This window comes from Oncorhynchus clarkii, chromosome 18 (assembly GCF_045791955.1).
Source record: "Oncorhynchus clarkii lewisi isolate Uvic-CL-2024 chromosome 18, UVic_Ocla_1.0, whole genome shotgun sequence".
Lineage (NCBI taxonomy): Eukaryota > Metazoa > Chordata > Actinopteri > Salmoniformes > Salmonidae > Oncorhynchus > Oncorhynchus clarkii.
The window spans coordinates 13,784,212-13,800,368 of NC_092164.1; the positions used below are offsets into that span (position 1 = coordinate 13,784,212).

Here is a 16,157-nt window from a genome sequence, read left to right on the forward strand (position 1 = left end):
ACAGAACAGAGATTTGTCCCTTCTAACAGAACAGAGATCTGTTCATCCTAACAGAACAGAGATCTGACTCTCCTAACAGAACAGAGATCTGTCCCTCCTAACAGAACAGAGATTTGTCCCTTCTAACAGAACAGAGATCTGTCTCTCCTAACAGAACAGAGATCTGTTCCTCCTAACAGAACAGAGATCTGCCTCTCCTAACAGAACAGATATCTGTTCCTCCTAACAGAACAGAGATCTGCCTCTCCTAAAAGAACAGAGATAGGTCCCTCCTAACAGAACAGAGATCTGCCTATCCTAACAGAACAGAGATCTGTCCCTCCTAACAGAACAGAGATCTGTTCCTCCTAACAGAACAGAGGTACAGTATGTCTCTCCTAACAGAACAGAGATCTTCCTCTCCTAACAGAACAGAGATCTGTCTATCCTAACAGAACAGAGATCTGCCTCTCCTAACAGAACAGAGATCTGCCTTTCCTACCAGAACAGAGATCTGTCTCTCCTAACAGAACAGAGATCTGCCTCTCCTAACAGAACAGAGATACAGTATGTCTCTCCTAACAGAACAGAGATCTTCCTCTCCTAACAGAACAGATATCTGTCCCTCCTAACAGAACAGAGATCTGTCCCTCCTAACAGAACAGAGATCTGTCCCTCCTAACAGAACAGAGATTTGTCCCTTATAACAGAACAGAGATCTGCCTCTCCTAACAGAACAGAGATCTGTCCCTCCTAACAGAACAGAGATATGCCTCTCCTAACAGAACAGAGATCTGTCCCTCCTAACAGAACAGAGATGTGTCCCTTCTAACAGAACAGAGATCTGTCCCTCCTAACAGAACAGACACCAACAGCTGGAAACGTGTCACCCTGTTTGGGTTTTCTCCATGGAATGATCCCAGTCTCTGAGAACAAGGGTCTCCCCTCTTCTATAGGAGGCAAACCCTCAGAGTGTGTGTGTGTGTGTGTGTGTGTGTGTGTGTGTGTGTGTGTGTGTGTGTGTGTGTGTGTGTGTGTGTGTGTGTGTGTGTGTGTGTGTGTGTGTGTGTGAGAGAGAGAGAGACATAGAGACAGATAGATTACTAGAGAGAGAGAGGCCAGGGAAACCCCAGTTCGAGTGTGAGTGATGTCACTGTGTAGGAGTGGGTCCAGGCCAGGGCTCAGGGTGGTTAGCTGCGTGGGTGTTGTAGTTTTAGGAAACTCCCAATGCCAGGAAGGAACTGACAGATTCCACTGGACCAGCTCACAGCTCACAACTCATAGTTCAACTCCCCAGGGAATGGACTAGCTCCACCCCACCTCGCCAATCCCAACATCAATAGGTGAAGGGTGGCACATCTCTGTCTCCTCCCAACCAATGAGAGAGGGAGGGGAAGGCTATGCCAACTCAGTATCATTTGAATCATAGCCTAGTGAAGGATTTCTCCACTTCATCTCAACCAAACCAAGTGTGATGGCAAAGGGCTACTCTATTTAATCAAACTAAAGGAAAGAAAACACAGAAAGGAAGGAGGAAGAGAATAAATCTATCTCCAGGTAAGAAAAGCTTTCATATGAGTTGATTCAGGACTTGGACTTGGCTTGAAGTAGGTTATCAGTCAAACTGTTCTGGACTGGGAAGTATTTTGCGGGCAATATCAGGAGCACTAGAAGTTCCCTACAAAAATAAGGAACAGTGTGTTCTGGTGGGTAAGCAAGGGTAGCTTTCTCCCTCTTTTCTTTCTCTCTCCTCTCTCTCTCTCATTCTGCTACTGTAGCGTTGTTGACATGGCCTCGTAAATAGCTGTGGTCAGAGAACCTCTCCATGTGTCACTGTGGAACCCCCCCACCAACTAACACCCTGCTGTGCTGATGTTCAGAAGCTGCTCCCGATGACCAGATATCACATGTTCCTCTAAGCAGCTGTTGAAAGAGAAGGGGGGTCTTTTTGAGATGTAGAGGTGTGTGTGCGTGTGTGTGTGTGTGTGTGTGTGTGTGTGTGTGTGTGTGTGTGTGTGTGTGTGTGTGTGTGTGTGTGTGTGTGTGTGTGTGTGTGTGTGTGTGTGTGTGTGTGTGTGTGTGTGTGTGTGTATGAGTGTGCGTGTGTGTGTTCATGGTCAATATGGTCCTGAAAATATTCTGGAGAAGTGGATAGGAGAACAAAGATGATGCAGGGTATTGTAATCAATATGAACCTGAGTTTCTGGTCTCAAATTGGGCATCATATTGTTTGAAACATGCCTCTTGATCTTATGCCATCCTTCATCATCAGACATGGTCAAGTTTAGAGCTGTTGTGAGACCAGATGTTGAGGAATTGGTTGGTGGAGTGATTGGTCCAGGAAATGGGTGCTGGAGGTTGCCAGGGACTCCTGCCAAACTTGAGAGGTGGCTATTAGCGGAAATGCTGGCCTTAAATCAAGAGTGATGTAACCAACCCATCTGCATGGGAGAACATCTGAGGATTATACACAGCATGCTGACATCGATGCATAAAAACAGTTACTCAGTGACAAAATCACCTCAGCAAATGAAACGTGCTGCGTTCCAATAGATAGACACAGGACATGTTAAATGACATACACTGTATATATAACATAGGAATTCTGGTGTTCTCACATACTGTAGATTCTGATATTGAAGAATCTGGGAATTCTGATGTGGTAATTATGTCGTTGCCATAGCGAGTTCGTGCACTGTGTCTAGGAGATGTTCCACAGACGGTGGTGCGGGGGTCCTTGTCACGCCATGTAGGGTTGTGTTGCCTGACGCATCATGACAGGTCCTGGACTGGGATGCTTGGACCCCTAATGTACTTATACTAGACCAGAGCCACAGCCAGGGCTGTTATGGTGGGCTGGAGGCTCCATGTGTTTAGGGCTGAAAGGCCTGGATGTGTATGTATATTTTTTATTTATTTTTATTTCACCTTTATTTAACCAGGTAGGCTAGTTGAGAACAAGTTCTCATTTACAACTGCGACCTGGCCAAGATAAAGCATAGCAGTGTGAACAGACAACAACACAGAGTTACACAGGGAGTAAACAATAAACAAGTCAATAACACAGTAGAAAAAATAAAAAAAGAGTCTATATACATTGTGTGCAAAAAGGCATGAGGAGGTAGGCGAATAATTACAATTTAGCAGATTAACACTGGAGTGATAAATGATCAGATGGTCATGCGCAGGTAGAGATACTGGTGTGCAAAAGAGCAGAAAAGTAAATAAATAAAAATAGTATGGGGATGAGGTAGATAAAATGGGTGGGCTATTTACCGATGGACTATGTACAGCTGCAGCGATCGGTTAGCTGCTCAGATAGCAGATGTTTAAAGTTGGTGAGGGAGATAAAAGTCTCCAACTTCAGCGATTTTTGCAATTCGTTCCAGTCACAGGCAGCAGAGAACTGGAAGGAAAGGCGGCCAAATGAGGTGTTGGCTTTAGGGATGATCAGTGAGATACACCTGCTGGAGCGCGTGCTACGGGTGGGTGTTGCCATCGTGACCAGTGAACTGAGATAAGGCGGAGCTTTACCTAGCATGGACTTGTAGATGACCTGGAGCCAGTGGGTCTGGCGACGAATATGTAGCGAGGGCCAGCCAACTAGAGCATACAGGTCGCAGTGGTGGGTGGTATAAGGTGCTTTAGTAACAAAACGGATGGCACTGTGATAAACTGCATCCAGTTTGCTGAGTAGAGTATTTGAAGCTATTTTGTAGATGACATCGCCGAAGTCGAGGATTGGTAGGATAGTCAGTTTTACTAGGGTAAGTTTGGCGGCGTGAGTGAAGGAGGCTTTTTTGCGGAATAGAAAGCCGACTCTAGATTTGATTTTAGATTGGAGATGTTTGATATGAGTATGGAAGGAGAGTTTACAGTCTAGCCAGACACCTAGGTACTCATAGATGTCCACATTTTCTAGGTCGGAACCATCCAGGGTGGTGATGCTAGTCGGGCGTGCGGGTGCAGGCAGCGAACGGTTGAAAAGCATGCATTTGGTTTTACTAGTGTTTAAGAGCAGTTGGAGGCCACGGAAAGAGTGTTGTATGGCATTGAAGCTCGTTTGGAGGTTAGCACAGTGTCCAAGGAAGGGCCAGAAGTATACAGAATGGTGTCGTCTGCGTAGAGGTGGATCAGGGAATCGCCCGCAGCAATAGCTAAATCATTGATATATACAGAGAAAAGAGTCGGCCCGAGAATTTAACCCTGTGGCACCCCATAGAGACTGCCAGAGGACCAGACAACATGCCCTCCGATTTGACACAATGAACTCTGTCTGCAAAGTCTGTCTGCAAAGTAGTTGGTGAACCAGGCAAGGCAGTCATTAGAAAAACCGAGGCTACTGAGTCTGCCGATAAGAATATGGTGATTGACAGAGTCGAAAGCCTTGGCCAGGTCGATGAAGACGGCTGCACAGTACTGTCTTTTATCGATGGAGGTTATGATATCGTTTAGTACCTTGAGCTAAAAGATACATACAGTGCCTTGCAAAAGTATTCGGCCCCCTTGAACTTTGCGACCTTTTGCCACATTTCAGGCTTCAAATATAAAGATATAAAACTGTATTTTTTTTGTGAAGAATCAACAACAAGTGGGACACAATCATGAAGTGGAACGACATTTATTGGATATTTCAAACTTTTTTAACAAATCAAAAACTGAAAAATTGGGCGTGCAAAATTATTCAGCCCCCTTAAGTTAATACTTTGTAGCGCCACCTTTTGCTGCGATTACAGCTGTAAGTCGCTTGGGGTATGTCTCTATCAGTTTTGCACATCGAGAGACTGAAATTTTTTCCCATTCATCCTTGCAAAACAGCTCGAGCTCAGTGAGGTTGGATGGAGAGCATTTGTGAACAGCAGTTTTCAGTTCTTTCCACAGATTCTCGATTGGATTCAGGTCTGGACTTTGACTTGGCCATTCTAACACCTGGATATGTTTATTTTTTTAACCATTCCATTGTAGATTTTGCTTTATGTTTTGGATCATTGTCTTGTTGGAAGACAAATCTCCGTCCCAGTCTCAGGTCTTTTGCAGACTACATCAGGTTTTCTTCCAGAATGGTCCTGTATTTGGCTCCATCCATCTTCCCATCAATTTTAACCATCTTCCCTGTCCCTGCTGAAGAAAAGCAGGCCCAAACCATGATGCTGCCACCACCATGTTTGACAGTGGGGATGGTGTGTTCAGCTGTGTTGCTTTTACGCCAAACATAACGTTTTGCATTGTTGCCAAAAAGTTCAATTTTGGTTTCATCTGACCAGAGCACCTTCTTCCACATGTTTGGTGTGTCTCCCAGGTGGCTTGTGGCAAACTTTAAACAACACTTTTTATGGATATCTTTAAGAAATGGCTTTCTTCTTGCCACTCTTCCATAAAGGCCAGATTTGTGCAATATACGACTGATTGTTGTCCTATGAACAGAGTCTCCCACCTCAGCTGTAGATCTCTGCAGTTCATCCAGAGTGATCATGGGCCTCTTGGCTGCATCTCTGATCAGTCTTCTCCTTGTATGAGCTGAAAGTTTAGAGGGACGGCCAGGTCTTGGTAGATTTGCAGTGGTCTGATACTCCTTCCATTTCAATATTATCGCTTGCACAGTGCTCCTTGGGATGTTTAAAGCTTGGGAAATCTTTTTGTATCCAAATCCGTCTTTAAACTTCTTCACAACAGTATCTCGGACCTGCCTGGTGTGTTCCTTGTTCTTCATGATGCTCTCTGCGCTTTTAACGGACCTCTGAGACTATCACAGTGCAGGTGCATTTATACGGAGACTTGATTGCACACAGGTGGACTGTATTTATCATCATTAGTCATTTAGGTCAACATTGGATCATTCAGAGATCCTCACTGAACTTCTGGAGAGAGTTTGCTGCACTGAAAGGGGCTGAATAATTTTGAGAGCCCAATTTTTTAGTTTTTGATTTGTTAAAAAAGTTTGAAATATCCAATAAATGTCGTTCCACTTCATGATTGTGTCCCACTTGTTGTTGATTCTTCACAAAAAAATACAGTTTTATATCTTTATGTTTGAAGCCTGAAATGTGGCAAAAGGTTGCAAAGTTCAAGGGGGCCGAATACTTTCACAAGGCACTGTATATGATACAGATACGATACACATATGCACTCAACACTACTGTATTAGATAAAAAAATATGCTGTGTTGTCTTAAGCTTCCATTAAGTTGTGTCTCCTTGGAGGATGGAGTGAATTCTCTTTTCCATGGAGGACTAGCTGTCGTGGTCCAGTCTCAGGAAACAGTTAGGAGTCAGGCACAAGTCCCTGTGGTGTGAAAGTCACTGTGATGTTGGGTCATTTGTGAGAAGTTTTAAAAATCAGAAATGTGTTCGTTTCGCCTCTTTGTTTGTGCACCTTTTAATAGCATGTATTCTTCTTCTCTCTTTCAGACGTTGTTCACACCCAAGGCCCCCTCGACGGCAGCCTGTATGCCCGAGTCCACAAGAAAGAGTCCCTTGATGGAGTGGTCACAATCAACGGCCTTCCCGTCCTCGACCACCCCCTAACCAACGCAGACCACACCCCCCAACACCCTGACCACACCCTCCCAAGTTCTGACCGCACCCTCCCGGTAGTGGGCCACGCCTCCCTGCCCGCAGTCGACCACGCCCTTTCAGTCAGCAGTGACTCTGGGAACTCGACAGCATCCGTCAAAACCGATCGTACCGATGACCACAGTCTGTTGCTGCATGGAGCGGTGAACACCAACCAGAACCACAACACGCCCAGTCATCCCCCTCTCAGTCCACAGGAGAAGAGAGAGTTGGACCAGCTTCTGAGTGGCCTTGAGGCCCCCATGCTCCACCGCCAGGCCTACCTGGCTACCTCCACCAGCCCCGGGGGGGGAGTACGCCACCTTGTCCCAGCCCAGGTGCACGTCAGCGGGCATACCCGGCTCATTGCAGCCCCCTCCGCCGAAGAGCGCGAGACGGACATCTTGGACGAGGAGCTGCACATCAGTCAGGAGGGTAACAGTGTGGACAGTCTGGGAACACTCTCGTCATTGGAGGGCCAGGCCACGGCCGCAGAGCTGTACTACCAATCACAGATACCCATCAACAGGCAGAACAACGGGCCATACCTAGAGAAGCTACGGGAGATGCCGGTGCACCGGGTACGGACTTCTACGTCGGCACAGGAGCGGATCATGGACTCCAGTTCGCCCCATGAGGAGGAGTACTCTCCTAACAGTTACCAGAACGGGAGTATGCAGCGTTCCCAGTCCTTCGGGACCCCCGAGCCTGGAGGCCCCAAGCTGCCCAGGGCCCCTGAGAGGAGCACCAGTAGCAGGGAGGCAGTCCAGAGGGGGCTGAGCGCATGGCACCAGTACAGTCTGCCAGACGACCCCTTCGGTCCTCCCTTACAGAGCACCCACAGTCTGCCCCACTTCCCCCCCACCGCCTCTCAGCACGACATAGAGCAGTCTATCGAAGCCCTTGACATGCTGATGCTGGATCTGGACCCACACACAGGACAGGTTCCCAAGTCCTACAGCGCCCCCTCTGGTGAGAACAGTGTAGGAGGGCCAGCCCAGATCCCCTTCTCCCAATCTCTGGCCAGGCCGTCCTACCAGGCAGACTCAGCCATCCATGGCTATAACATTAACTACAATGCCTTCGGACAGCCTCTGAGGTCGACGGCTGGCCGGGTTTCAACGTCGCCCATCCAGAGTCCTGTGGCTGAGTCTCCCCTGTCGTATGTCCCCCCGAGGTCCGCCTCGTACCAGCCCCATACAAACACCACTCCCATACATCCCCCCGAGCCCTACCACATGCACCCAGCCCAGGGGCCTGGTTCCCCCCTCTACCCCTCTGACTCCTCCCCCATCTTCGGACAGCTCCAGATGAAGCCCCTGAACTCGTACCCAGGTGGGACGGTGGTGTCCCACTCCCCAGACCGCAAGGGAGGGTCTCCCTATCATGGCTACAGCACCTCCTCCTCCCCCCTCCCCAACTCTTCCCCCCTTCTCAAGGAGCCAGAATCTGAGGAGGAGAACCTCAACCTGGAGGGCCTGGTGGCTCAACGCATCGCTGGTAAGTCACTACCGGATTGAGGATTAGATTGAATATCCCTGTTTAGTTTCACCATTTTCTGTCATTTTCATATTTCATGTTTCATTATGTCATTTTCAAAAGCAGAGGTATTTGCTGTCACAATACATAAAGCAAAAATACATTATAATGATGTCATATGTGCTTGTGACAAGTATTATAATGCATTAGGAAAGTTGTACAACTGAAATGTGTATTTAACCCAACCCCTCTGAATCAGAGAGGTGGGGGGGGCTGTCTTAATCCACATCCACGTCTTCAGCACCCGGGGAACAGTGGGTTAGGGAACAGGGGGAGAACGACAGATTTTTACCTTGTCAGCTCAGGGATTCGATCCAGCAACCTTCCGGTTACTGGCCCACTTTTCTAACCACTAGGCTACCTGCCACTACTACATAATAACACCTTATAACTGTTACCAAACATTCGTTAGCAGGGACAGTTGCAAAGGACCGTGTTTTGACTGTCATCCTTACAGGCACCGCTGCAGAGTCACAATGAACGCTTTGTTCCGGAACATGCTGTGAACTGTAAGAAGCACAGTCATAGTCAAATGCAGTATATCAACGGCATTCTATCACCACTGGCTTATTCAGTGATGTGCACTGTTTACATGTACTCTAATATATCTAATTCTATATTGGAAATAGAAGCTACTGTTTACATGTACTCTAATATATCTAATTCTATATTGGAAATATAAGCTACTGTTTCATGTCCCCAGCTTTGTCTGACCTTGGTAATAGGTGGAATCATCATGGCATTGAGCTAGCTAGATAGAAACTCTTAGTTGTGCAGGACAGATATGGTCTGAACCTACGGTGAGCTCAGAGCTGTGTCCTACAGCGAGGGGAGAGTTGGACACCATGGAGATGAGATTTAAGGTGGTAAGAATAGACATGCTGGTTGAGTTCTCAGCTACCATGCATTTTCCACATTCACGTCCCGCCACGTATGGAAGCGTATGGTATGGTTCTCACAGATGCCACCAAGTGGGCTTATTTGGTAGTTGCCTTTGTCTTTCTACCGCAGATGTTGACTTGGTGTTTGGTATTTTATTAGGATCCCCATTAGCTGTTGTGAAAGCAGCAGCTAGTCTTCCCGCGGTCCACACAGAACAGGAAACATGTCCTAAAACTAATGTATGGTGAAGCAGTGTTTCCCTAATCTGTTTCTGGGGGATTCCAGAAAATGCACATTTTGGTTCTATCCCTGCTCTAATTTCTGTCATCTCTCATTTTAACTTCCATCTTTCTTCTGTGACTTCACAGAATAACATTTTCATTTTCCTTTATTCATTTTTTATCTCTGTCTTTTTCTGTTTCTGTCTCTTGTTCTGTCCATCCATTCCTCTGCTCTGTTGGACCACCCTTCACGCCATTGCATCTGCCCCTGCACCTCCTTCCTCCTCCTTCTCTTCCTCCTCCACCTCCTCCTCTGCCTCCTATCCACCACCCCCACTGTGAGCAGAGTACAACGCTCGTATTCAGGGCATCAACGAAAGCATTTCCACTACGCCACAATCTGACCTCCAACGCTCTTATTCTTTCTCTGGTTTGTCCTCTCTCTCTCTCTCTCTCTCTCTCTCTCTCGCTCTCTCTCGCTCTCTCTCTCTCTCTCTCTCTCACTTGCTCTCTCTCTCTCTCTCTCTCTCTCTCTCTCGCTCTCTCTCTCTCACTTGCTCTCTCTCTCTCTCTCTCTCTCTCTCTCTCTCTCTCTCTTGCTCTCTCTCTCTCTCTCTCTCTCTCTCTCTCTCTCACTCTCTCTCTCACTTGCTCCCTCTCTCTCTCTCTCACACTTGCTCTCTCTCTCTCTCACTTGCTCCCTCTCTCTCTCTCTCTCTCTCTATATATCGCTCTCTCTCTCTCTCTCGCTCCCTCTCTCTCTCTCTCTCTCTCACTTGCTCTCTCTCTCTCTCTCTCACTTGCTCTCTCTCTCTCTCTCACTTGCTCTCTCTCTCTCACTTGCTCTCTCTATCTCTCACTCTCTCTCTCACTTGCTCCCCCTCTCTCTCTCTCACTTGCTATCTCTCTCTCCCTCTCACTTGCTCCCTCCCTCTCTCTCTCTCTCTCTCTCTCTGACTTGCTCTCTCTCTCTCTCTCTCTCTCTCTCTTTCACTTGCTCTCTCTCTCTCACTTGCTCTCTCTCTCTATCTCTCTCTCTCTCACTTGCTCCCTCTCTCTCTTGCTCTCTCTCTCTCTGTCTCACTTGCTCCCTCTCTCTCTCTCACTTGCTCTCTCTCTCTCTCACTTGCTCTCTCTATCGCTCACTTGCCCTCTCTCTCTCTCTCTCTCTCTCTCTGACTTGCTTTCTCTCTCTCTCTCTCTCTCTCTCTGACTTGCTCTCTCTCTCTCTCTCTCTCTCTGACTTGCTCTCTCTCTCTCTCTCTCTCTCTCTCTCTCTCTCTCTCACTTGCTCTCTCTCTCACTTGCTCCCTCCCTCTCTCTCTCTCTCTCTCGCTCTCTCTCTCTCTCTCACTCGCTCTCTCTCTCACTTGCTTCCCCCCTCTCTCTCTCTCACTTGCTCCCTCTCTCTCTCTCTCTCTCACTTGCTCCCCCTCTCTCTCTCTCACTTGCTCTCTCTCTCTCCCTCTCACTTGCTCCCTCCCTCTCTCTCTCTCTCTCTCTCTCTCTCTCACTTGCTCTCTCTCTCTCACTTGCTCTCTCTATCTCTCACTCGCTCTCTCTCTCTCACTTGCTCCCCCTCTCTCTCTCTCTCACTTGCTCCCTCTCTCTCACTTGCTCTCCCTCTCTCTCTCTCTCTCTCTCTCTCTCTCACTTGCTCTCCCTCTATCTCTCTCTCTCTCCCTCTCTCTCTCTCTCTCTCTCTCTCTCTCACTTGCTCTCCCTCTATCTCTCTCTCTCTCTCTCTCTCTCTCACTTGCTCCCTCTCTCTTTTGTGACAACAGTGTAGATACACTCTAAAACTTATTTCCAGATCCATATTTTAGATCCCCCTAAAGTTATCGTTCTTCCTAAATACATTCCTGAAACTGAAGGAAAGCCTTTGGGAATTCCTGACTCTGTTGTTGGCGTTCCAGGGATGCGTTCCCGTGGGATGACGCCGGAGGAGGCTCAGGAGACCGTCCGTCGTCGGACCACTAGCGAGGGGCACTACCAGAGTGGCAACGAGGACCCTCCAGTCCACACGGGGGCGCCGGTGCGCTCCCCTGTCCACTCATCAGACTTCCACATCCTCAACCCTGGAGGAAGACCCAGAGAGGTAGAGTACATACCCCTGTCCAGCCACAGGCAGCAAGCTCTCTCTCTCTAGTCTTTATCAGCTTAAAATGGTCTTCCATTCATTGAATAGTTCATTGTTTCACTGTGAGAGTAACCATGTGTGTGTGTGTGTGTGTGTGTGTGTGTGTGTGTATGTGTGTGTGTGTGTGTGTGTGTGTGTGTGTGTGTGTGTGTGTTTGTGTCTATGTGGACTTTGTGTTGGTGTGTGTGTGTCTGTGTGTTATTTTCTGTCTGTGCCTGTTTGCATTACCTCTATGTGTGTATTGTCCTTGTCCGTGTGTATTTTCTGGCTCCTTCTGTGTCTGTGGGTGGGCGTGTTTTATGTCGTGTGTTGTGTGTGTCTGCTGTGTCCCCTCCTTCCAGGGCCCCATGCACAGCTACCGCGAGGCGTATGGGGATGATGATGCTGACGGTCGGGCTGCTGTCAGTCCTATGTTCAGCAGTGGTGGTGAGGCCCACCCCCTGACCCCTGCCTTCCCTGTCTCACCTCAGACCCCTTACTTCAACATGTGTAAGTTCACCTCCCTGCAGACAGAGGGCGCCAGTAGACCTTACCTCATTGCCACAGTTCGTCAATCATAATTATGCGACTGCAATAAACGTTAAGTATGTAGTATCTTTCATACTTGCAGTTGAAGCCTAAAGTGATGCACAATAAGTGGTTGTAGAAGGGGGCCCAGTTCCAATGCTTTTAAGATGCATCCTTCTTTACTGCCTTCTTATAAGGGAGGAACGATGCGTTCTGACATTATTTGGACAGGGCCAGAGAAAGTCACTGCTGTTACTGTAATGTTCAATTGTTGGTGTTTTGATTGGGACTAATCGGTGGTGGTGGGTTTCCTAAATGAATTCAATAACACCTTTCTTTCTCTTGTAGAGATGATTCAGTGTAAACTAATACTAATTCCCTGATGAGAGAGACTGGGAATAAAACTGAAAAATGACATTTGAATCATTTAGCAGACACACTTATCCAGAGCGACTTACAGTAGTGAATGTATACATCATTTAACTTTTTCATACGGTCCCTCTGTGGGAGTCAAACCCACAACCCTGGCAAGTTACATGCTCTATCAACTGAGCCACACAGGAATAGATAGAAGATAATAATGTATTGTAGTTTCAACACTTAACCTATGACCTATAAATCATGTCAGGTTAGACAGTAGATTGCTTCTTGGCACCGTAGAGCTACCATAGAGATAAATACTGTATCTATCTATCTGCTTGACACATGATCATTTCAATAGACAGACTGCTTTTGGACTTATTTGGGACCAAGCAGGGTTAGGGCTCCCTATTCCTGCAGTGGTCACCGCCACACTGTAGTTGAAGTAAGGACCCACTTTGGGCCCCCAGATACCCCCCTCCATCTACCCCCTTTACCCTGCCCCACTACCCCTGCTCTGGCCCCTGCCTGCCCTCTCTGGAGGCACTATCTTTGAAACAGACAAAGAATTGATGTGGGATTCTTTGGTAAGTGGAAGATGCATGGAATTTTCAGATTACTGTGTCCAGTCCACCACGCCAACCCTGCCAAACTCTTTTCTACCACTGGAAAACTGATGGAATCTTCAGATTACTGTGTCCAGTCCACCACACCAACCCTGCCAAACTCTTTTCTACCACTGGAAAACTGATGGAATCTTCAGATTACTGTGTCCAGTCCACCACACCAACCCTGCCAAACTCTTTTCTACCACTGGAAAACTGATGGAATCTTCAGATTACTGTGTCCAGTCCAACACACCAACCCTGCCAAACTCTTTTCTACCACTGGAAAACTGATGGAATCTTCAGATTACTGTGTCCAGTCCACCACACCAACCCTGCCAAACTCTTTTCTACCACTGGAAAACTGATGGAATCTTCAGATTACTGTGTCCAGTCCACCACGCCAACCCTGCCAAACTCTTTTCTACCACTGGAAAACTGATGGAATCTTCAGATTACTGTGTCCAGTCCACCACGCCAACCCTGCCAAACTCTTTTCTACCACTGGAAAACTGATGGAATCTTCAGATTACTGTGTCCAGTCCACCACGCCAACCCTGCCAAACTCTTTTCCTCCACTGGAAAACTGATGGAATCTTCAGATTACTGTGTCCAGTCCACCACACCAACCCTGCCAAACTCTTTTCTACCACTGGAAAACTGATGGAATCTTCAGATTACTGTGTCCAGTCCACCACGCCAACCCTGCCAAACTCTTTTCTACCACTGGAAAACTGATGAAATCTTCAGATTACTGTGTCCAGTCCACCACGCCAACCCTGCCAAACTATTTTCTACCACTGGAAAACTGATGGAATCTTCAGATTACTGTGTCCAGTCCACCACGCCAACCCTGCCAAACTCTTTTCCTCCGCTGGAAAACTGATGGAATCTTCAGATTACTGTGTCCAGTCCACCACGCCAACCCTGCCAAACTCTTTTCCACCACTGGAAAACTGATGGAATCTTCAGATTACTGTGTCCAGTCCACCACGCCAACCCTGACAAACTCTTTTCTACCACTGGAAAACTGATGGAATCTTCAGATTACTGTGTCCAGTCCACCACGCCAACCCTGCCAAACTCTTTTCTACCACTGGAAAACTGATGGAATCTTCAGATTACTGTGTCCAGTCCACCACGCCAACCCTGCCAAACTCTTTTCCTCCACTGGAAAACTGATGAAATCTTCAGATTACTGTGTCCAGTCCACCACTCCAACCCTGCCAAACTCTTTTCTACCACTGGAAAACTGATGGAATCTTCAGATTACTGTGTCCAGTCCACCACGCCAACCCTGCCAAACTCTTTTCCACCACTGGAAAACTGATGGAATCTTCAGATTACTGTGTCCAGTCCACCACGCCAACCCTGCCAAACTCTTTTCTACCACTGGAAAACTGATGGAATCTTCAGATTACTGTGTTCAGTCCACCACGCCAACCCTGCCAAACTCTTTTCTACCACTGGAAAACTGATGGAATCTTCAGATTACTGTGTCCAGTCCACCACACCAACCCTGCCAAACTCTTTTCTACCACTGGAAAACTGATGAAATCTTCAGATTACTGTGTCCAGTCCACCACACCAACCCTGCCAAACTCTTTTCTACCACTGGAAAACTGATGGAATCTTCAGATTACTGTGTCCAGTCCACCACACCAACCCTGCCAAACTCTTTTCTACCACTGGAAAACTGATGGAATCTTCAGATTACTGTGTCCAGTCCACCACGCCAACCCTGCCAAACTCTTTTCTACCACTGGAAAACTGATGGAATCTTCAGATTACTGTGTCCAGTCCACCACACCAACCCTGCCAAACTCTTTTCTACCACTGGAAAACTGATGGAATCTTCAGATTACTGTGTCCAGTCCACCACGCCAACCCTGCCAAACTCTTTTCTACCACTGGAAAACTGATGGAATCTTCAGATTACTGTGTCCAGTCCACCACGCCAACCCTGCCAAACTCTTTTCTACCACTGGAAAACTGATGGAATCTTCAGATTACTGTGTCGAGTCCACCACGCCAACCCTGCCAAACTCTTTTCCTCCACTGGAAAACTGAGGAAATCTTCAGATTACTGTGTCCAGTCCACCACTCCAACCCTGCCAAACTCTTTTCTACCACTGGAAAACTGATGGAATCTTCAGATTACTGTGTCCAGTCCACCACGCCAACCCTGCCAAACTCTTTTCTACCACTGGAAAATTGATGGAATCTTCAGATTACTGTGTCCAGTCCACCACGCCAACCCTGCCAAACTCTTTTCCTCCGCTGGAAAACTGATGGAATCTTCAGATTACTGTGTCCAGTCCATCACGCCAACCCTGCCAAACTCTTTTCCTCCGCTGGAAAACTGATGGAATCTTCAGATTACTGTGTCCAGTCCACCACGCCAACCCTGCCAAACTCTTTTCTACCACTGGAAAACTGATGGAATCTTCAGATTACTGTGTCCAGTCCACCACGCCAACCCTGCCAAACTCTTTTCTACCACTGGAAAACTGATGGAATCTTCAGATTACTGTGTCCAGTCCACCACGCCAACCCTGCCAAACTCTTTTCCTCCGCTGGAAAACTGATGGAATCTTCAGATTACTGTGTCCAGTCCACCACGCCAACCCTGCCAAACTCTTTTCTACCACTGGAAAACTGATGGAATCTTCAGATTACTGTGTCCAGTCCACCACGCCAACCCTGCCAAACTCTTTTCTACCACTGGAAAACTGATGGAATCTTCAGATTACTGTGTCCAGTCCACCACACCAACCCTGCCAAACTCTTTTCTACCACTGGAAAACTGATGGAATCTTCAGATTACTGTGTCCAGTCCACCACGCCAACCCTGCCAAACTCTTTTCTACCACTGGAAAACTGATGGAATCTTCAGATTACTGTGTCCAGTCCACCACTCCAACCCTGCCAAACTCTTTTCCACCACTGGAAAACTGATGGAATCTTCAGATTACTGTGTCCAGTCCACCACGCCAACCCTGCCAAACTCTTTTCCTCCGCTGGAAAACTGATGGAATCTTCAGATTACTGTGTCCAGTCCACCACACCAACCCTGCCAAACTCTTTTCTACCACTGGAAAACTGATGGAATCTTCAGATTACTGTGTCCAGTCCACCACGCCAACCCTGCCAAACTCTTTTCTACCACTGGAAAACTGATGGAATCTTCAGATTACTGTGTCCAGTCCACCACTCCAACCCTGCCAAACTCTTTTCCTCCGCTGGAAAACTGATGGCATTTCAATTCATTTCATGAATTGACTGAACGGAAAAAATGGATTGGACCCCAATCCTGGCATGTAGTCATTGTGTCTGTCTCCTTGGATATACAGTACTACTATGTAGTTACTAG

At 47.4% G+C, this 16,157-nt stretch overlaps 1 protein-coding gene across 10 annotated transcripts in view; it reads left to right on the forward strand.

The window, feature by feature from the left end:
- Positions 1–16,157, forward strand: part of LOC139373016 (tensin-1-like) — a 164,039-nt gene that overhangs the window by 140,242 nt on the left and 7,640 nt on the right. For 7 of the 10 annotated variants that reach the window (XM_071112980.1, XM_071112981.1, XM_071112982.1 and 4 more), the window contains 3 exons: positions 6,387–8,030; positions 11,089–11,270; positions 11,654–11,801. In XM_071112980.1, coding sequence (XP_070969081.1) covers positions 6,387–8,030; positions 11,089–11,270; positions 11,654–11,801 — 1,974 coding nt within the window. Of the gene's footprint in view, positions 1–6,386; positions 8,031–9,518; positions 9,603–11,088; positions 11,271–11,653; positions 11,802–16,157 lie in introns of all 10 variants that reach the window. The other 3 variants (XM_071112979.1, XM_071112986.1, XM_071112985.1) reach the window with 1 other exon arrangement.